Source organism: Camelina sativa, chromosome 11 (assembly GCF_000633955.1).
Source record: "Camelina sativa cultivar DH55 chromosome 11, Cs, whole genome shotgun sequence".
In the NCBI taxonomy this organism is placed as follows: domain Eukaryota; kingdom Viridiplantae; phylum Streptophyta; class Magnoliopsida; order Brassicales; family Brassicaceae; genus Camelina; species Camelina sativa.
The window spans coordinates 42,761,843-42,777,284 of record NC_025695.1 but is presented as its reverse complement, the minus strand read 5'-3'; the positions used below and the strand labels follow the sequence as shown (position 1 = coordinate 42,777,284).

General features: G+C 37.3%; 6 protein-coding genes across 7 annotated transcripts in view; 2 read left to right on the top strand and 4 right to left on the bottom strand.

Moving 5' to 3' along the window:
• Window positions 1-2,680, top strand: part of LOC104726072 (indole-3-acetate O-methyltransferase 1-like) — an 18,211-nt gene extending 15,531 nt beyond the window's left edge. Inside the window, exons 3-5 of the mRNA XM_010444846.2 lie at window positions 1-356; window positions 676-951; window positions 2,205-2,680. Of these exons, the coding sequence (XP_010443148.1) occupies window positions 1-356; window positions 676-951; window positions 2,205-2,558 (986 nt within the window). The 3' untranslated portion in view covers window positions 2,559-2,680. The remainder of the gene's footprint in view (window positions 357-675; window positions 952-2,204) is intronic.
• Window positions 3,012-4,159, bottom strand: LOC109127708 (peroxygenase 2-like). The gene is made up of 5 exons (XM_019233037.1): window positions 4,013-4,159; window positions 3,830-3,924; window positions 3,602-3,727; window positions 3,436-3,507; window positions 3,012-3,318 (listed from the first exon to the last, which is right to left on the bottom strand). Exons 2-5 carry the CDS (start codon window positions 3,889-3,891, stop codon window positions 3,300-3,302), a joined length of 279 nt encoding a protein of 92 aa, XP_019088582.1. The 5' UTR covers window positions 3,892-3,924; window positions 4,013-4,159; the 3' UTR covers window positions 3,012-3,299.
• Window positions 3,998-5,122, bottom strand: LOC104726071 (peroxygenase 2-like). Its single transcript, XM_019232105.1, has 6 exons — window positions 4,986-5,122; window positions 4,713-4,862; window positions 4,525-4,610; window positions 4,342-4,436; window positions 4,164-4,243; window positions 3,998-4,098 (listed from the first exon to the last, which is right to left on the bottom strand). Exons 1-6 carry the CDS (start codon window positions 5,068-5,070, stop codon window positions 3,998-4,000), a joined length of 597 nt encoding a protein of 198 aa, XP_019087650.1. The 5' UTR covers window positions 5,071-5,122.
• Window positions 5,681-9,176, bottom strand: LOC104726070 (65-kDa microtubule-associated protein 1-like). The gene is made up of 10 exons (XM_010444842.2): window positions 9,013-9,176; window positions 8,409-8,505; window positions 8,102-8,305; window positions 7,754-7,999; window positions 7,467-7,682; window positions 7,191-7,346; window positions 6,790-7,101; window positions 6,597-6,684; window positions 6,357-6,505; window positions 5,681-6,275 (listed from the first exon to the last, which is right to left on the bottom strand). The coding sequence occupies exons 2-10, from the start codon at window positions 8,478-8,480 to the stop codon at window positions 5,955-5,957; spliced, it is 1,764 nt and encodes a 587-aa protein (XP_010443144.1). The 5' UTR covers window positions 8,481-8,505; window positions 9,013-9,176; the 3' UTR covers window positions 5,681-5,954.
• On the bottom strand, window positions 10,552-14,326 carry LOC104726069 (trigger factor-like protein TIG, Chloroplastic). Of its 2 annotated transcripts, XM_010444841.2 has the most exons (14): window positions 13,943-14,326; window positions 13,777-13,860; window positions 13,559-13,687; window positions 13,318-13,406; window positions 13,031-13,214; window positions 12,696-12,786; window positions 12,442-12,596; window positions 12,255-12,347; window positions 12,074-12,166; window positions 11,906-11,986; window positions 11,664-11,813; window positions 11,478-11,573; window positions 11,291-11,379; window positions 10,552-10,625 (listed from the first exon to the last, which is right to left on the bottom strand). In XM_010444841.2, exons 1-13 carry the CDS (start codon window positions 14,273-14,275, stop codon window positions 11,302-11,304), a joined length of 1,656 nt encoding a protein of 551 aa, XP_010443143.1. In that variant the 5' UTR covers window positions 14,276-14,326; the 3' UTR covers window positions 10,552-10,625; window positions 11,291-11,301. The 2 variants fall into 2 exon arrangements, with proteins under 2 accessions (XP_010443143.1, XP_010443142.1); XM_010444840.2 differs by lacking the exon at window positions 10,552-10,625 and having other exon boundaries at window positions 11,143-11,379.
• Window positions 14,443-15,442, top strand: LOC104726068. Its single transcript, XM_010444839.2, has 3 exons — window positions 14,443-14,810; window positions 14,926-15,063; window positions 15,152-15,442. Exons 1-3 carry the CDS (start codon window positions 14,502-14,504, stop codon window positions 15,212-15,214), a joined length of 510 nt encoding a protein of 169 aa, XP_010443141.1. The 5' UTR covers window positions 14,443-14,501; the 3' UTR covers window positions 15,215-15,442.

Sequence of the window (15,442 nt, the reverse complement as noted above, 5' to 3'; positions counted from 1 at the left end):
CCTCCGCCAGTCCCCCACCGTTCACGGCGGTTGATCTTGGCTGCTCATCCGGCGCAAACACTGTCCACATAATCGATTTCATAGTCAAACACATCTCTAAGAGGTTTGATTCCGCCGGAATCGACCCGCCGGAGTTCACAGCTTTCTTCGCCGATCTCCCGAGCAATGACTTCAACACACTTTTTCAGCTTCTTCCACCACTTGTCTCTAACTCTTGCATGGAGGAGTGCCTTGCTGCCGATGGAAACCGCTCCTACTTCGTCGCTGGTGTTCCCGGCTCATTTTACCGGAGACTTTTTCCGGCGAGAACCATTGACTTTTTCCACTCTGCCTTCTCCTTACATTGGCTCTCTCAGGTACACACTCTATACGTAACGTTTGCTAGGTCACCTTATTACACGTGTCATGGTGTTCGGTTTTTCTGCTTTAAGCTAGCTTTAACGGTTAAATAGATCACTAAATTAATGTCAAAATACGGGACTTATTATTAATATTTCTACCGGACTAGGGCTATCAAAATTCGGGACTAGCTAGTCTACCTCAGAAGTTTTTGTTATGCCAACATTATTTTTGATTTTGTGAACTTAAATTTTTTTTTCGTTTGATTAATATTAATAAAAAAATCCAAAACAAAACACTTTTGATAAATATGTTAAGAAATGGAAAATATGGTAGGTGCCGGAAAGTGTGACGGATAGGAGATCAGCTGCGTACAATAGAGGGAGAGTTTTCATACACGGCGCTGGAGAGAAGACAACGACGGCTTACAAGCGACAGTTTCAGGCGGACTTGGCGGAGTTTTTGAGAGCAAGAGCTGCGGAGGTTAAGAGAGGTGGGGCCATGTTTCTGGTTTGTCTCGGTCGTACCTCTCTGGACCCCACCGACCAGGGTGGTGCCGGTCTACTCTTCGGCACTCATTTTCAGGACGCTTGGGACGACCTTGTCCACGAGGTACGTACGACCTTAGTCTATTCCCCAAAGTAATTAGTTAAAACTCTAAATTATTAACCTCGAGTTCTTAACTTATCTAATAGTTATATTACTATTAACCTATGCCCTTCTTTGCCTTTTACAAATAAACGCTGGAAATGAGGAAACAACTTACTTATATAACACTAGGATAAAATATCTACATTTGAGCCAATTTAAGTAATTCTTTGGAAATGTCGCCAGCTAACCTTCTTTTTTTCTGTTGCTCTGTCTAAGAAATTAACTATTTTCTAAGAAAACTAAAAGTTCAAAACTTTTAACTCTTAAAGTCAACAAACCTAGTATACTATATAGTACTGTATTAGTATCAAATGTTAATTAACCACAAGTTTCTTGAAATTAAGCTTTTCTTAACAAGATTATATTTCAAACCTATAGTATTCTATAGTTATATTGTATATACAGGACCACATGCTATCCATACTTTTCATAAAATAAAGTTCGATATACTGCCAAAAATATATCTTTGAAAAAATCACCAAACGTAACGTAGTATTGTATTTATATCAACAAGTTTTTTGAAATACAGTTTATTAACGACAAAAAATATTTTTCATAAACAAGTTAATATTGTGTGTAAATCCATATACGTATGTACAAAACAGAAACAAATGATTTTGGTGTGGCTTTGATTAAGACCACGGTAGTCTCACCGCTCCTAGATCGTTTTAACTTTTAAATGTAACAATCAATTCTACCCGCCGGATTGCCCTCATCGATCCTAAATGAATCTGAACCATCCATCTCTACGATCATTATATCCGTCAAAATAAACTCGACATGATGACCTTAGAGACAAAATCGGCAGGCCATATTATTGAAGTACGGTAGTAAAAGAAGTCACTCAAAAAATTCAAGAAGAATTGTTACGTTGCTTTCTAACATAATCATTTTAGTCCGTTAGATCAAATAGTCACCACCAAAAAGTAAAGTTCACATATGTTTAAAAAGTACATATATATAGTCAAATGATACTAATATAAAAGTTAGTGAATCAAAAAGTACATAATATATAATTCAATCAGGATATAAATTCACATATTGAGTTACGAAAAACATAGTCCTTGAGGCTCATCATAAAATTATTCGAACATTTTTTTTTTTCGTGTTCAACTAATTAAAAGTCCTGATGGTTTTTTTTTTAGAATTTCGGTTTAAAATTGTTATCTGAATCTATGATTAACCAATAACCACAATTAACATTTTATTTTTAGGGTTTGGTAGCGGCAGAGAAACGGGACGGATTCAATATCCCAGTGTACGCACCAAGCTTGCAAGATTTCAAGGAAGTAGTTGAAGCCAACGGCTCATTTGCAATTGAGAAGCTGGTGGTTTACAAAGGAGGGAGTCCGCTTGTGGTGAGTGAGCCGGACGACGCATCCGAGGTCGGTCGAGCCTTTGCTAGTAGTTGTCGGAGTGTGGCAGGAGTGCTTGTGGAAGCTCACATAGGCGAAGAGCTAAGCAATGAGCTGTTCTCACGAATTGAACGCCGAGCCACTAGCCATGCCAAAGATGTCTTGGTGAATTTGCAGTTCTTCCACATCGTCGCTTCTTTGTCCTTTACTTAATACCAAATAATATGACAAAGACTAATTAAAAGTAATATGTTCGTGTGCTCTCTTGTTTAAACTTTTGTATTTTTCTGTTCGTAGGGCCTCTACTTAATTTGTTCTTTCTAGTTCTTATCTTCTTTATAATGGGTTTTGATCATGTAAACTAAATTAGTCGGCCTTAAGTACCAAAGAAAAACTTTATGAAAAAGGAAGCCTCTTGTTCCAGTGTATGCAGGGTTCCTACCCAAATCAACCAAACCAAACTGAAATCATAGTAAAACAACTCGAGTTTACTTCTTTTTATGTAAATAGTCAAATTGACTCCCAAAAGTTAACGAATCCAAATTCGAATCTTTACGTAACATTTTATTTACGCTTGAACCACTGTAATGTTTTAAATAAAATACGGAATTTTTTATAAATCTTTGTATCCTAATTGAAAGAAATAGACCTTAAAAGCATCTTGTTAAAGAAAGAAAGGCAGGTGAATAATAAACCACTATTGAATATATTTTTACATGCATGCATACTAAACAAACGCACCATATACAAATTACTGCTTCATTACATCACCACTATTGAATTAATTCAAGTGCTTTCCACACTAGTTCCAAGTGATGATGATCAGTAGTACGTCTTGTACTCCTTGATCTCAGCGTAGTTCTTGGCACAATACTCAAACAAGCTTCCATCAAAGCACCGCCTTATGGCTTCTTTAGACAAGAATCCTTCTTCATCACTCGCTACAGCCCCGTCTTAAACAAATATGGAACCTCTGTCAAATTTTTAAAAAACCTAAAAACCTTTAATAAATTTTTTTTTTGAAAAAATTGGACTTTTTTGTTTAAAGAAAATTTTTAATATTTGGAATGGACCCATGGTATTTGCCTACTCTACTATGGGGCAGAGACGGCCCTGACTCGCTAACACATACAATACTCCCCATTCCACCTTGCTCGCTAGCCTACATACCAATTAACACACTTCTTCAAGAAACCAAAAATCCGTTAATTATAAAGGGAACATCACCACATTTGAGCATTGTAACAAGTACGTACCATCCAAAAAAGTCAAAGGCATCGCGGTTTCCTTCCGTCATGTCCCATAGTTCTCCAAGACTCAACTTATCTGGTACTGTCCTTGCGTATTTGCTAAACATCAACTCAAGATTTGCTGGTGTATACCTTCCCAAAGCAATACATATATACATATAAATCTGAGTGTATCGCGATCCTATAATTACGGAAAATATCAAATATGGATTGTGGTTACGAGAGGTTACTAACCTTCCTTCATTGTCATATGTTTTAGAGTCGCTTCCGTGCTTTGCCTTGTGAATGTTGTGCATATATATAGGGAAAAATGGAGACGGTAACCATCCCTGTTTCAGCAATTATAAACGTAACAATCATAGCTAGGTCCAGCTCGATAAAGCTAAAATTAGTTAAACCAAACTATATGTACTGTACCGGGAGAGTAGCATAGCTAAGAGCTAAGTGGATACAAGCCGTTAAGATAAGTGACGCAAGTAAATTGAAACCGAGTAACTGGAACCCTGGTGCAGTCGATTTCGTATATGTATACAAGAACCAGTAAATATATAAACCGATATGTTATAACTCATTNCTCCAAGACTCAACTTATCTGGTACTGTCCTCGCATATTTGCTAAACATCAACTCAAGATTTGCTGGTGTATACCTTCCCAAAGCATACATATATACATATAAATCGTGGTATGAATCGCGATATAATTATAGAAATATCAAATATGGATTGTGGTAAAGAGAATCACTAACCTTCCTTCATTGTCATATGTTTTAGAGTCGCTTCCGTGCTTTGCCTTGTGAATGTTGTGTATATATATAGGGAAAAATGGAGACGGTAACCATCCCTGTTTCAGCAGTCATAAACGTAACAATCATAGCTAGGTCCAGCTCAATAAAGCTAAAATAAGTTAAACCAAACTATATGTACTGTACCGGGAGAGTAGCATAGCTAAGAGCTAAGTGGATACAAGCCGTTAAGATAAGTGACGCAAGTAAATTGAAACCGAGTAACTGGAACCCTGGTGCAGTCGATTTCGTATATGTATACAAGAACCAGTAAATATATAAACCGATATGTTATAACTCATTAACTCTATATATGGAGAGGTTAAAGGGTGTACCAGAGAACGTTTCATAGGGATAAATGATGCCATTATCATCCAAATCGAAGAAAGCTACATGTTGCTGCATAACACTAAGGCCATTGTGTCTATGCTCTGGTGTTCCTAGCGGGTGTTCCATGTCTGGTGCTTGTAGTGCTCTCGGCAAATCTAAATATTAAAAACACCCGGTTAAGTAGCGTACAAGTCACGCATTATTTATGTATATGAACATTTATAGATAGGTTAGGATATCATAAGTGCAAGGTTTAGTAAGTGTGTCATCCAAGTCACCGCGAACACGACGGTGATAAGTTACTGGAGCATAGGGAGCCACCGTCTCCATTGCGTCTCTCTCCATCCTCGCCATTGTCGTCATTTCTCTCTCTCTCTTTCTCTCTTTCTCTCTCTACAGCGATATGAGAAGTGGACAAATTAGGAAGAAGAGGAGACCGAAACATTTCGATGCTCCGTGGCGGACATGCACGCGCGACAATGCCACATTCATTTCACCCTTCACACGAGTCAATGACACTTGTCACTTAAAAGTGGATATAGAAACCAGAACAAGCTTTTCTAAAACCGAACCGTAACAAAGTTGTTCTGTTTACACTGAAAAAAAAAAAGGAATAGAACCTTACCTTGGTAACCTACATAACCAAGCATGATTGAAATGAAGAAAACCAAAAATATAAGACTAAATTAACCGAACCAACAAAAAATAATAAAAAGCTGAATTACAATTTCGACTACAGAACCGAAATCAACTTAATTGCGGTTATGGTTGGAATTGGAACACAATTATCATAAGATTGATACATTTTGATAAAACTGAGATGTGACCGACCTTGCCAACTTGAGGATGCTAAAAACTTGGACAAAAACGATCGTGCAATAGGTTTTTATGGGCCTTCTATCTCCAGGCCCATATAAATCATGATCATACATGAGATGAGCGCGTGGCGCATAAACACAATGTACCGTTTGTAAGAACTAAGAAAGTTGTGATTTTGGTCAAGCTTACATTTACTCCCATAATCCCTAGATAAGTAAGTCATTTGCAGCTTTTTTGGAGTCAAGATGATACCGTACCAACTACTAGAACAACACTAACAAAACAGACACACACACACATACACATTCTACTCTGAAATGTTTTTTGTGTCTTCTCTCTCTCAGGTGTTTCATCAAAGCCTTTTTCTCCCTAAAACCAACTCAAACATTGAAAATTACAGATCTTCTCCTCTTTTATTTTTTTAACCATCAAGGTGAAGCTGGAACTTGATGATCTGCAGCACCTGAAACTGGAGATGAAGCAGCTTCCTCTTTTGAAATGGCAACGTAGTTTGTAGGAGCAGCCGGCCTGTTGAGACTCTCCCTTCTTCCTCCTTCTTTTGCAGTAGACCTGCTTCCGTTCTGGTTTGCATTCAATGATAAACGCCGGTTTGGAGCTCCATTTGCTCCTCCGTTGTTAGCTCGTAGCCCCACCGGTTTCTTAGCACTGACTGGTCTTGCAGGGCTTGGCCTGGTGCTAAAGGCAGAGTCTTGCTCTACGTGTGGCTGTTCTTGAACCTTCTTTTGTTCCTGTTCATTAAAAGACAGAGGAGTTCAGGGGGTTACTGATCATTTCCCCTTATCATAATTGAGTAAAAATGATGAACTTACCCTTAGCCTCCGTTTCTCCTCTTCTCGTTCTTGCCTAAGCATACCGTACTCATCTAACATAGCTAGCAGAGGAACACCATCGTAGGCAAAGGACATGCTGTGTTCCTCTTCCCAAGCCCGGGTCTTGGCAACCAATGTGTCAACCATGACTTTGCACAAAACAGAAGATCCAAACTTTATTTGATATGAATGAATACATAAGAGAAGTTTGCAAGCATATCTTAGCTATTCAAACCATACAAGGAATCTTGCTAACCAGAATCCTAGCTTTCTCAGCTCTCTTGAGATTCAAGTGTGCGCCTCTGCTTGCACTGTACCTGTTCTGATCCTGTTCTCAGAAAACAAAACCATGGAAATGCTCAAGATCAAATTTAAAGTTACTGCATATTTTGATGTATCATAGTGTGTGTGATTGAGAGAAGTTATGCATTACCCGGTTGTAGTCTTCTAACCAGCTCTCTTCCTCACAAGCTGACATCCATTTCTCAACACGGTCCAATATATCTTTTCTACTAAATGCTTCTTCCTTAGCCTTTGCTATCTGGCTATCCATGTCTGCCAATAACTCAGTAGGCTCAACGTTTCCAGAATCAATCAGCGACATGATCCTCTCACGAGCAGATTCCGGATTTATTTCTACATGAGCACGAGCATATATCTCCTCAAGCTCAGATTGTTTCTTGAAAGCAATTTCTTTCATTCGGCTAGCTTTCAGCTGGTCAAGCCTATCCACTTCCACCACGGCCTTCACGAGTTTATATGAAACTTTTAGCAAAGCAGTAACTGAATTCTTCAGAACACATAGGAAGATTTATCAATGCAATATTAGATTACCTGCTCAATCAAATCACGTGCAAGAGCACCTGGCAAAGTGACTTCATCAACTGAAGCTGAAATGTTACAGGTCACATGATCAAAAAGCTCCCTTTCCTCATCAAGAGTATCCATCAGATTCCACAAATCAATTAACTGAGTAGCCAGCTCTTGAAGCTGCAACAACAAAAACAAATAATCATTAAAAACCTCTCAACCAGTTTGATATATACAACATATGCAATTTCTAGGGAACAATTTTAGACAAGCTAAGGATGCAGAGAAATTTGTCTTTACCTTTTGAAGTCTTTGCTTCTTATCATCTTTCAGAGTCAAGACAGTTTTAGCCAACCTTGAAAGTGTATCATTGCTAATGCTTTTAGACTGGACACCAGTTTCTTCATCTAAGCTCGGATGAACTTCAGTGACAGTGCTTAAGAAATCCAAACCAAGAACGGCACATAGATCATGAACAGTACTCACAAATTCTAGCACTTTGTGCAGCCTGTCACTCTGCCAAAACAAAGGAAAACATAAGCAACATTGTATCAACACGAGATCAGGCGATTCCTAACAAAGCTTACCTTCTCTTTCTGGAGCTCTTGGAGTTGGCTCTGGAAATCGTCTAATTTCTTCAGAGACAAATCAGACTCATCAACTATAGGAACCTCATTGCTCAAACCCCCAGCAATCTCTCCACATATCTTCTGAATTTGTGATTGTACATCAGAGAACTCTCTGACTCTCTCCTCTTTCTGTTGCCACAGTTGTTCAAGAGCCGGTGCTATAGCAGCAAGTTGCTCTTTAATCGTTCCTGAAGACTTATCCGGCTGCAACAACAAAACAAAAAGACAAAAAAAAATATTACAAACAAAACACTTCAATTACATTTTCCAATTCTAAACCATATGGACCAAAAAAAAAAACCTTACAATGCCAACTAAGTTTTTATCTCCAAGAGATGCAGTGAGGCTTGATAGCTCAGCATTAGCATCTGACAAGGTTTGAAGAAGCTCAGCTCGGGATTTAGCAGCCTGCTCAACTTTTCTCTTGTAAACATCAAGACACTCTTGCTCTATCTGAAGAAGCAGTTTGTCTCTTTCCTCATCACTCTCACCAACTTCATCCCAGATTTCCTAATTAAAAAAAGTTGTTGTTACACAAAGATGTTGAGTTAAAAAAATAAAGCCCTGAAAATAAAATCTTAGGAATTAAAAAGAGTGTTGTAAGATTGTTTACCTGCAACTTCTGCAGTAAGGTACCACAAGAAATTTCCCCAAGAAGAGGACTTTCAGTATCTGTGATCGCCATCTTCAGGATATCAGAAGGTTCTTTCCTACAGAAACAAAACACCAATTAGAAACGATAACACTAAACTAAAGAATGTAGTACACCATAGATCTTATTTCTGCATCAAAATTGCAATCAAAAACAAAAATAGCAAACACCAAAAGAAACTCTGTAGATTGTTCTCAATCAAAGTTGTAATCTTTTTATTTGGGAATCAAAAAACCCTTCTTCAATCACTCAACTGCACAGACCAAAACATTCAAAAGAACCCTGTGAATTGAAAAGAAGTAGTCTTAAAACTACCCAAAGCTCAAAAACCCTCTTGTTCACCATGAGAGCAAGAAAGCAAACAAAGTCCGATCAAGCAGAAGTAGAAGCATGAGGAAAAAAAGAAGCAGATCTCTTTTACAAGAAAAGAAAGAAAAAAAAAAAAAAAACAAGAACTTGAGAGAATCAAACAGCATTGGTGATAAAACCAAAGTAATAAAAAAACTAAAGACTTCAAACTGATCAAATCTAACAGTGAAAAACAAAAAAAAGCAACGTTCATTACCGAGATTGACACTGGATTTCTAGGGTTTTAAATGGGTTTCTCCACACACACACACTTGCTTCTTCTTCTTCTTCTAGATCTGAAGTTGTATGACAACAAAACTCACACTATTGAGAGTGAGAGAGATAAAATCATTTTAGCAAAGAAAGGAAACCAAATAAAAATCAATCTATGGAGGAGAGAGGTGGAAGAGACGGAGAGGTGAAGGATGGGACCCACTCTTTTTTGGTAGTACGATGGTAACTCCAAATTACTCACCACACCCCTTGTTTTTTTACAAACATAACACTGTTCACAGACAGTCTTGTGTCTTTTTTCAAGTTTTTTTTTCTTCCTTTTCTTTTTTACTCTTCTCCTTGACTTGGTGCTTTGCTTGTTTGACTTCACAAGCTATGTATACTAAAAAACAACATATTCACTACTAGAATCTCGAATGTAAATAAATGCTTCAATAGTTTTTTTGGTTTTTCTAACCAAGTTAAACATAACTTACGGTTACGGCGGATATTTAGAGCGGTAAATGTTATGTTTTAGGGACCCTAGATCGCTTCATCGCTAGCATTTACACAATTACAGTTTAGTCTTCATTTAAAAAAAAAAAAATTACTATATCCATTATTATATGATTTTGTACGCTGTAAATATCTCTTATCGCAATTTTATAGTTTTTTTTTTTTTTTGTTTTTTTAAGTAATGCAAGAGAATAAACCGATATAACATTTTAAGAATTTTGAATTCATCCAACACTGTTATTGACAAAGACAAATAGAAAACCTTGCGTATGTTAAGAAACGAAGACAAACGTCGAGAGGTCGGGAGAATTTTTCATTTTTTTTGAATGCTAGAATTTTAACCGGAGCCTCTAGCTCTGGTAGTAAAGGACCTTCAGTTGAGATATCCGCCATCACGAGTTCGAGTCTCAGTCACTGCGATTTCACATGCAGATTGTAGTGTTTCAGAAACCAACACATGGAGTGCCGTTTTGGCTTTCCATGTAGTTAGTCTAAGCAAACCGATAGCTAACATGTGGACCTCTACTCTGTCGGGTATCCAATAGCTAACAAGTGGACCCATGCTCTCTTGGGGAGTGTTGGGAACCCTGTTTTAAAAATCCCCGCCTAGCACCGATTACGCCCCGTAAAATCGCTAGGTCCACCCTCTCCGCCTCGATTAATGACTAATCCCGCCTAACATCTATTATCCGATTATACCGTCTAATCCGATTAATTCCCGCATAATTTTGGATGTACCTATTATTTTTGGAGCCAAATATAAATCAAATATATATATTTCTATTATTTAGACATTTAAATTAAGAGTTTATGATGTTTTACAATAACTAATGTACAAACTTTTAATTAAAATCATTATTTTTTCTTAATATTACGTTTTTATGTTTTTTACCGTAATTTTAAAGACAATACTATAACTTTATATTTTATTTGATATTTTTCTTTTCACATAAACATAATTATACATATATTTAGTACTATATAGTTTTAATTTACTATTAATTTAATAAAATAACCCAAAAACTAGTCCCCGATTAATCCCCGTTTAATTTCTGATTTTCTCGCTAAGCGCTAGGCCCACCCCGACCGTCCGATTAGCGCCTAGCAATTTATCAAAAAAAAAAAATTGTTGTTAACATATGTATTGAGTTTTTCTCTATCTTTGACATATGTGATAGAAATATTTTTTAAAACAGAATTAGCATTTTATTATATATCACTAGTTAGTTAGAAACTTCTTTTTATTATTAAAATGTTTATGATAGTTGGGAAAATGGTGCAACTACTAAGGATTGGTGAGATTTAAATTACTTTTTTCAAGTTTAAACATGGATCATGAGGAGGTAGTTCGTAAATACAGCTAAGAAAAGTAGCAAAAGTGATGAGTTCAGAGGGGAAAATTCAGTCAAGCGTCCATATAAAACCAAATCAAACTAAGTAGTAAAGAAGAAGAGTTATTTGACAGATAAAAAACAAAGTCATAGTCAATGTTAGGTGGCAAACTTCAATAGGAAATGGACGTAATATACTTTTTTATCAATACCATATCTAAAAGACTAAAATCCATTAATTATAAATTCAAAAAGTGAACCAAATTATAAAATAAAAAAAAGCAGTGTTTTCGGAAATAATTTTATTGCACCTATTAATCTTACAAACAATCATCAAATACAAAAGTTCTCTTCTTATGACAGAATAATCATAAGCCAACAGAAATCCCTCATACAAAAAATACAGAACATGCCAATACATACAGACATACATACCTATATGCTCATCAACGAGTGATGTATTGAATCTCGGCTCGTTCTTTCAACCATTCAAGCACTTTTGCTCCTTCTAAAATCTCTTGTACCTAACCCACCAATTCAAGAAGAACCTCTCTTTTTCAGTTTATATTACACAGCTCAACAAAAATTATATTACTTAACTAAGATTCACTAGAGAACTAACCTGATCTTTCACACGCTCCTCGTCATACTCTTGTTTATGTTTCTTGAATTCTGAGATCGAGTTCTCGACCTCTTTTACTAGTTCATCTGTTGAGAACTGCATTCAAGGATTTGACAATGTTTTTGTTACTAATTTCTGTTTTGTTTCTTGCTCTGAGACGACAAGAGTATTAAGCATATAATATACCTCTAAGTTTTCGCGCTTGAAGATATCACCAACAGCCAAATTCTGCTTGATTATGTTGGTAATGCTCTCTCTTTGCGTTTCTAGAAACTCATTTACTGCTTTTTGACTTGAAAGAGAAGCCAATTGATCTTCAGTGAGCTTCATGCTTCCCTGCAGCTCCATGTCATTTAACATTAAGAATCTGAGTGACAGCAAAAGCGAGTAAGAGATAGAAATCAACGACAGTTATCGAAAATGCTTGCCTGAATCTCTAGAAGCCTAGCTCCATAAAACTGCCTTCCTTGTTCCTCAAATAAAGATTGAGGAATCTCTACTTCAACCATCTAAAACAAAAGAAAAGCAAAGATGTTCTTTATCACACAGATCAACAACGTTAATGCTACAAATGCTTTGTGGAATTAGATAATGACCTTTCGAATCTGTTCAAGGACGGCGTTGTCTGTCGCTTGCTCCTTAGCTTCCTCCTCCATCTCTTGGCATCTTTTAGACAGAGTTTCTTCAACCTGTTTACTTGTTTCATTAGATAATTACAGTGAGAAAAGAAAATTTCTTTCATAAAACTTGTTTAAACAAAATCCATCTGTTCATTACCTCCTTTAAAGTGGTGCATCCAGGGAGCAATTTATCAGCAAGTGAATCATCTAACGTTGGTAAATCTCTGTAGAAAAGTTCCTTGCAGTCAACCTGAAGAAAACAGATACGATTAGCTTACCAAAGTATGATCTCTTTGTTATCATCTTTTTCGTTATGTCTGGTGTATGAAGAAGAGCTCACTCACAGTGAACTGAGCACGTTGGCCACGGAGATTTTCTTGTTTCCATGATTCAGGAAACACAAGCGTGAATGTCTTTGATTCGCCTGCTCGAATTCCTGTGATTGAATCAAGGAATCCAGGAAGTAATTTATTCCCTTCTTCCGTGTCAAAGTGAAATCCTGTACACATAACCACACATCTCAGCATTCATTGGCAAACGGAAACGACATTTCAGTAAGGAATATCATATGACTCTCGAAATATAACAGTTGTAAAACCTTTGCTTTCAGCATCTGGAATTGCTTGACCCGTTGACCCGTCCTCATCTATGGTTGTAGCAGAAATATCAACAACTGCAAGATCTCCCACCTACACGATTATAGGATATAATCAAAAAGCATTTCTAGCAACTATATCATCATCTTTGCAGAATTAAGTACGAACTAATGCAGCCAGATTCATAACCAAATTATAAAAAGCTTACATCTGTATTTTAATAAGCTACAGTGGCTGATTTTAACTGTAACTAGATAACAGGTCGGTCCTATGTAATCAATCTTCAATGATTGCAAAAAAACAATACAAGGACATGGGAAGATATGCATTAATTTACCTGTAGTCCTCGGTCGATTACAATCTTCAACGCACCAAGGGACTTGTATTTCTGTCTCAGTTGTCTTTCACAAGCTTTTTTCGCATCTATCTCCTCGCCTAATTCTACAACAACCTTCATATTCTTATACCCATCCTCAGGATTCCATCTTAGTTCAGGCACAACATCAACAACCACCTCATAACTGGAAAAAAAAACAAGAGAAATTCAGAATTTCATGTCGAGTTAATTAGTAAGCAGCAACAGTCGTGAGCTGTTGTTCAGATTTTTGCAGATTAAACAAAAACCTAAGAGTCTTGAGCTGAGAATAAGCCTTCTCCATATCTGGAAAGCTGCTTACAATCTGTATCGAGTCTTTTAAAGCCCTTCCAGTCACCTACAAAAACCAAAAATCGACTAAGAAAAATGTTCCAAGACAACAACGACCGAATTTAGTAAGAAGACATCACAAGACTTAAATTCTCACAAATCATTCTCTTAAACCGTGAACGATTGTAAACTAAAGTATAAAACATTAGTAAAACTTACCGACTCCATGGCGTGTGGAAGTGTTCTCTTCAAGATAGATTCAACAGTAGCTCTCAAAACGTATGGCCTCCCAACGAAACCAACAATAATATTCTCTGGAACTCTCGTTTTAGGACGGAATCCAGGAACCTAAGTTAATCGTAAATTCCAATCAACAACAAGCTTTTACATAGAACAAGTTCGGCTTCGATGTAAGATGAAAAAAAAAATCAATCTACCTTTGAGAGCTTCATAAACTCGGTTAAAACTCGTTGGTAACAATCTTCACATACAATTTTCGGAACTTCCACACTCAATTTCACCTAAATCAAAAAAGTTCTCTAAGTCATTCCAAAACTAAGAATAAACTCAATGCCACAAAAACAGAATTTGAAAACCCCTTACACTTGAGTTCGCCTGTACAGTCTCCGTGACCTTAAGATCAGCTGGAAGCTTGTCTTCCTTTACACTGGTTTCAACCGCAGGAGAAGCCGCCGCGAATCTCCGCTTGAAATCACCACCGTTAGACATTGAATCTCCGAGAAACCCAAATTTTCTGGAGACACAAGACATCGTCGTCTCCAAGGGTCTAATTGGTTTCTTCAGCCTCCCACCAAACTGTAACACACTATCTGATTGAAACAAACGGGAGCTAACACGTATTGTAATCGAAGGATGAAACAGATTAATCGCCTTCGCTGCCGTCGTCATCGTGGTGCTGATAACACAGAGCTCCATCTTCAACTCTCTCTGCTTAGACTGAAGAGAGCTTCTGAGAATGAAAGGAAGCGCCACTTCTTTATAGATAAAGCAATTTATCTCTTCAAAACGCTGCGTTTTCCAGCTATATCTCAGTGTGTAATTATCTTCTTAAAACGCAGCGTTTTAAAAGCTGATAGATAAAGCAACTATTTTTTTTGCCGGCGGTGAGTGAGTGAGAGAGAAGAGAGAGAGAGAGAGAGTAATGGAAGGTGTAGGATCGAGATTGAGCAGGACGTCGTCGAGATACAGTGGTCCGGCGGCGACGGCGGTGTTTAGTGGCCGTGTAAGGAAGTGGAAGAAGAAGTGGGTACGTGTCTCAACCTCATCCGTCGGTGTTTTCAGAGCATCTAAATCCAACGGTCGTAACAACAGCAGTAACAGTAACTCACCTCACCATCTACTTCTCCATAAGTGGACTCCACTTACCTCGTCGACGGTTACTGCCTCCGACGCTAATGGTTCCGGTGGTGAGACTGAGGAGCCACCTAAGCGAAGATTCCGATACGCTCCTGTGAGTTTTCTTTCTTTTTTGGAATTCCCCCAAATTTGGGGTAAAATCATTAAATTAGGGTTCTTTTTATTGTTGTTGTGTGAGATTTAGTTGAAAATGGTTTTGATTTGTGTAGATTGCGATGCTTGAGCATAGAGAAAAAGTGGTTTCTAAGGATTCTGAAATTGAAGAGACTGAAGAATTCGACACTGAATCACCATTGCCTAAAGCTGTTGAGCTTGACATGAACATAACAGACTCAGACCAAGCTAAGGTTAGCTTAGCTTCATTCTAAGTTCAGCAATTTAATGAAAAAGTGTTGAGTGTTATTCATGCTTGTGTTAATTCTTCTTACTCTGCAGGAAGCAAAAACTGGTAACTTGAATCTAGGACTGTGTCTGAATTCTGAAGGGACTGAAGAGTGAAGAGGATCATATTGGATTAGCATGAAGCAACAACAAAGGTTTCAGCGTTTGGTATTGTTGTAGCTTATGATGAATGATGTCTCAATATTGTAACATGTTTTAGGCGTTTATTGCACTTTGTTGTCTTCTAGGTGTCTGTATGTAGTGTGTATGTTTGAAGAAGCTTATAAGATATGTAAGATTTGAGTCTTTTTACCAAAGACTAAAGAGCCTGGCTCCATCATATTT

Coding starts and splice junctions, on each gene's coding strand:
- LOC109127708 (XM_019233037.1), bottom strand. CDS start 3,891: ATGCACAACATTCACAAGGCAAAGCACGGAAGCGACTCTAAAACATAT. Junction 3,728..3,829: donor ACATATGACAATGAAGGAAG/GTTAGTAACCTC, acceptor TGCTTTGGGAAG/GTATACACCAGCAAATCTTG. Junction 3,508..3,601: donor GCCTTTGACTTTTTTGGATG/GTACGTACTTGT, acceptor ATTGGTATGTAG/GCTAGCGAGCAAGGTGGAAT.
- LOC104726068 (XM_010444839.2), top strand. CDS start 14,502: ATGGAAGGTGTAGGATCGAGATTGAGCAGGACGTCGTCGAGATACAGT. Junction 14,811..14,925: donor GAAGATTCCGATACGCTCCT/GTGAGTTTTCTT, acceptor TGATTTGTGTAG/ATTGCGATGCTTGAGCATAG. Junction 15,064..15,151: donor CAGACTCAGACCAAGCTAAG/GTTAGCTTAGCT, acceptor CTTACTCTGCAG/GAAGCAAAAACTGGTAACTT.
- LOC104726070 (XM_010444842.2), bottom strand. CDS start 8,480: ATGGCGATCACAGATACTGAAAGTCCTCTTCTTGGGGAAATTTCTTGT. Junction 8,306..8,408: donor CCTTACTGCAGAAGTTGCAG/GTAAACAATCTT, acceptor TTTTTTAATTAG/GAAATCTGGGATGAAGTTGG. Junction 7,683..7,753: donor AAGAGCTCCAGAAAGAGAAG/GTAAGCTTTGTT, acceptor TTGTTTTGGCAG/AGTGACAGGCTGCACAAAGT.
- LOC104726069 (XM_010444841.2), bottom strand. CDS start 14,275: ATGGAGCTCTGTGTTATCAGCACCACGATGACGACGGCAGCGAAGGCG. Junction 13,215..13,317: donor TCTCAGCTCAAGACTCTTAG/GTTTTTGTTTAA, acceptor TTTTTTTTCCAG/TTATGAGGTGGTTGTTGATG. Junction 12,167..12,254: donor GATGCACCACTTTAAAGGAG/GTAATGAACAGA, acceptor ACAAGTAAACAG/GTTGAAGAAACTCTGTCTAA.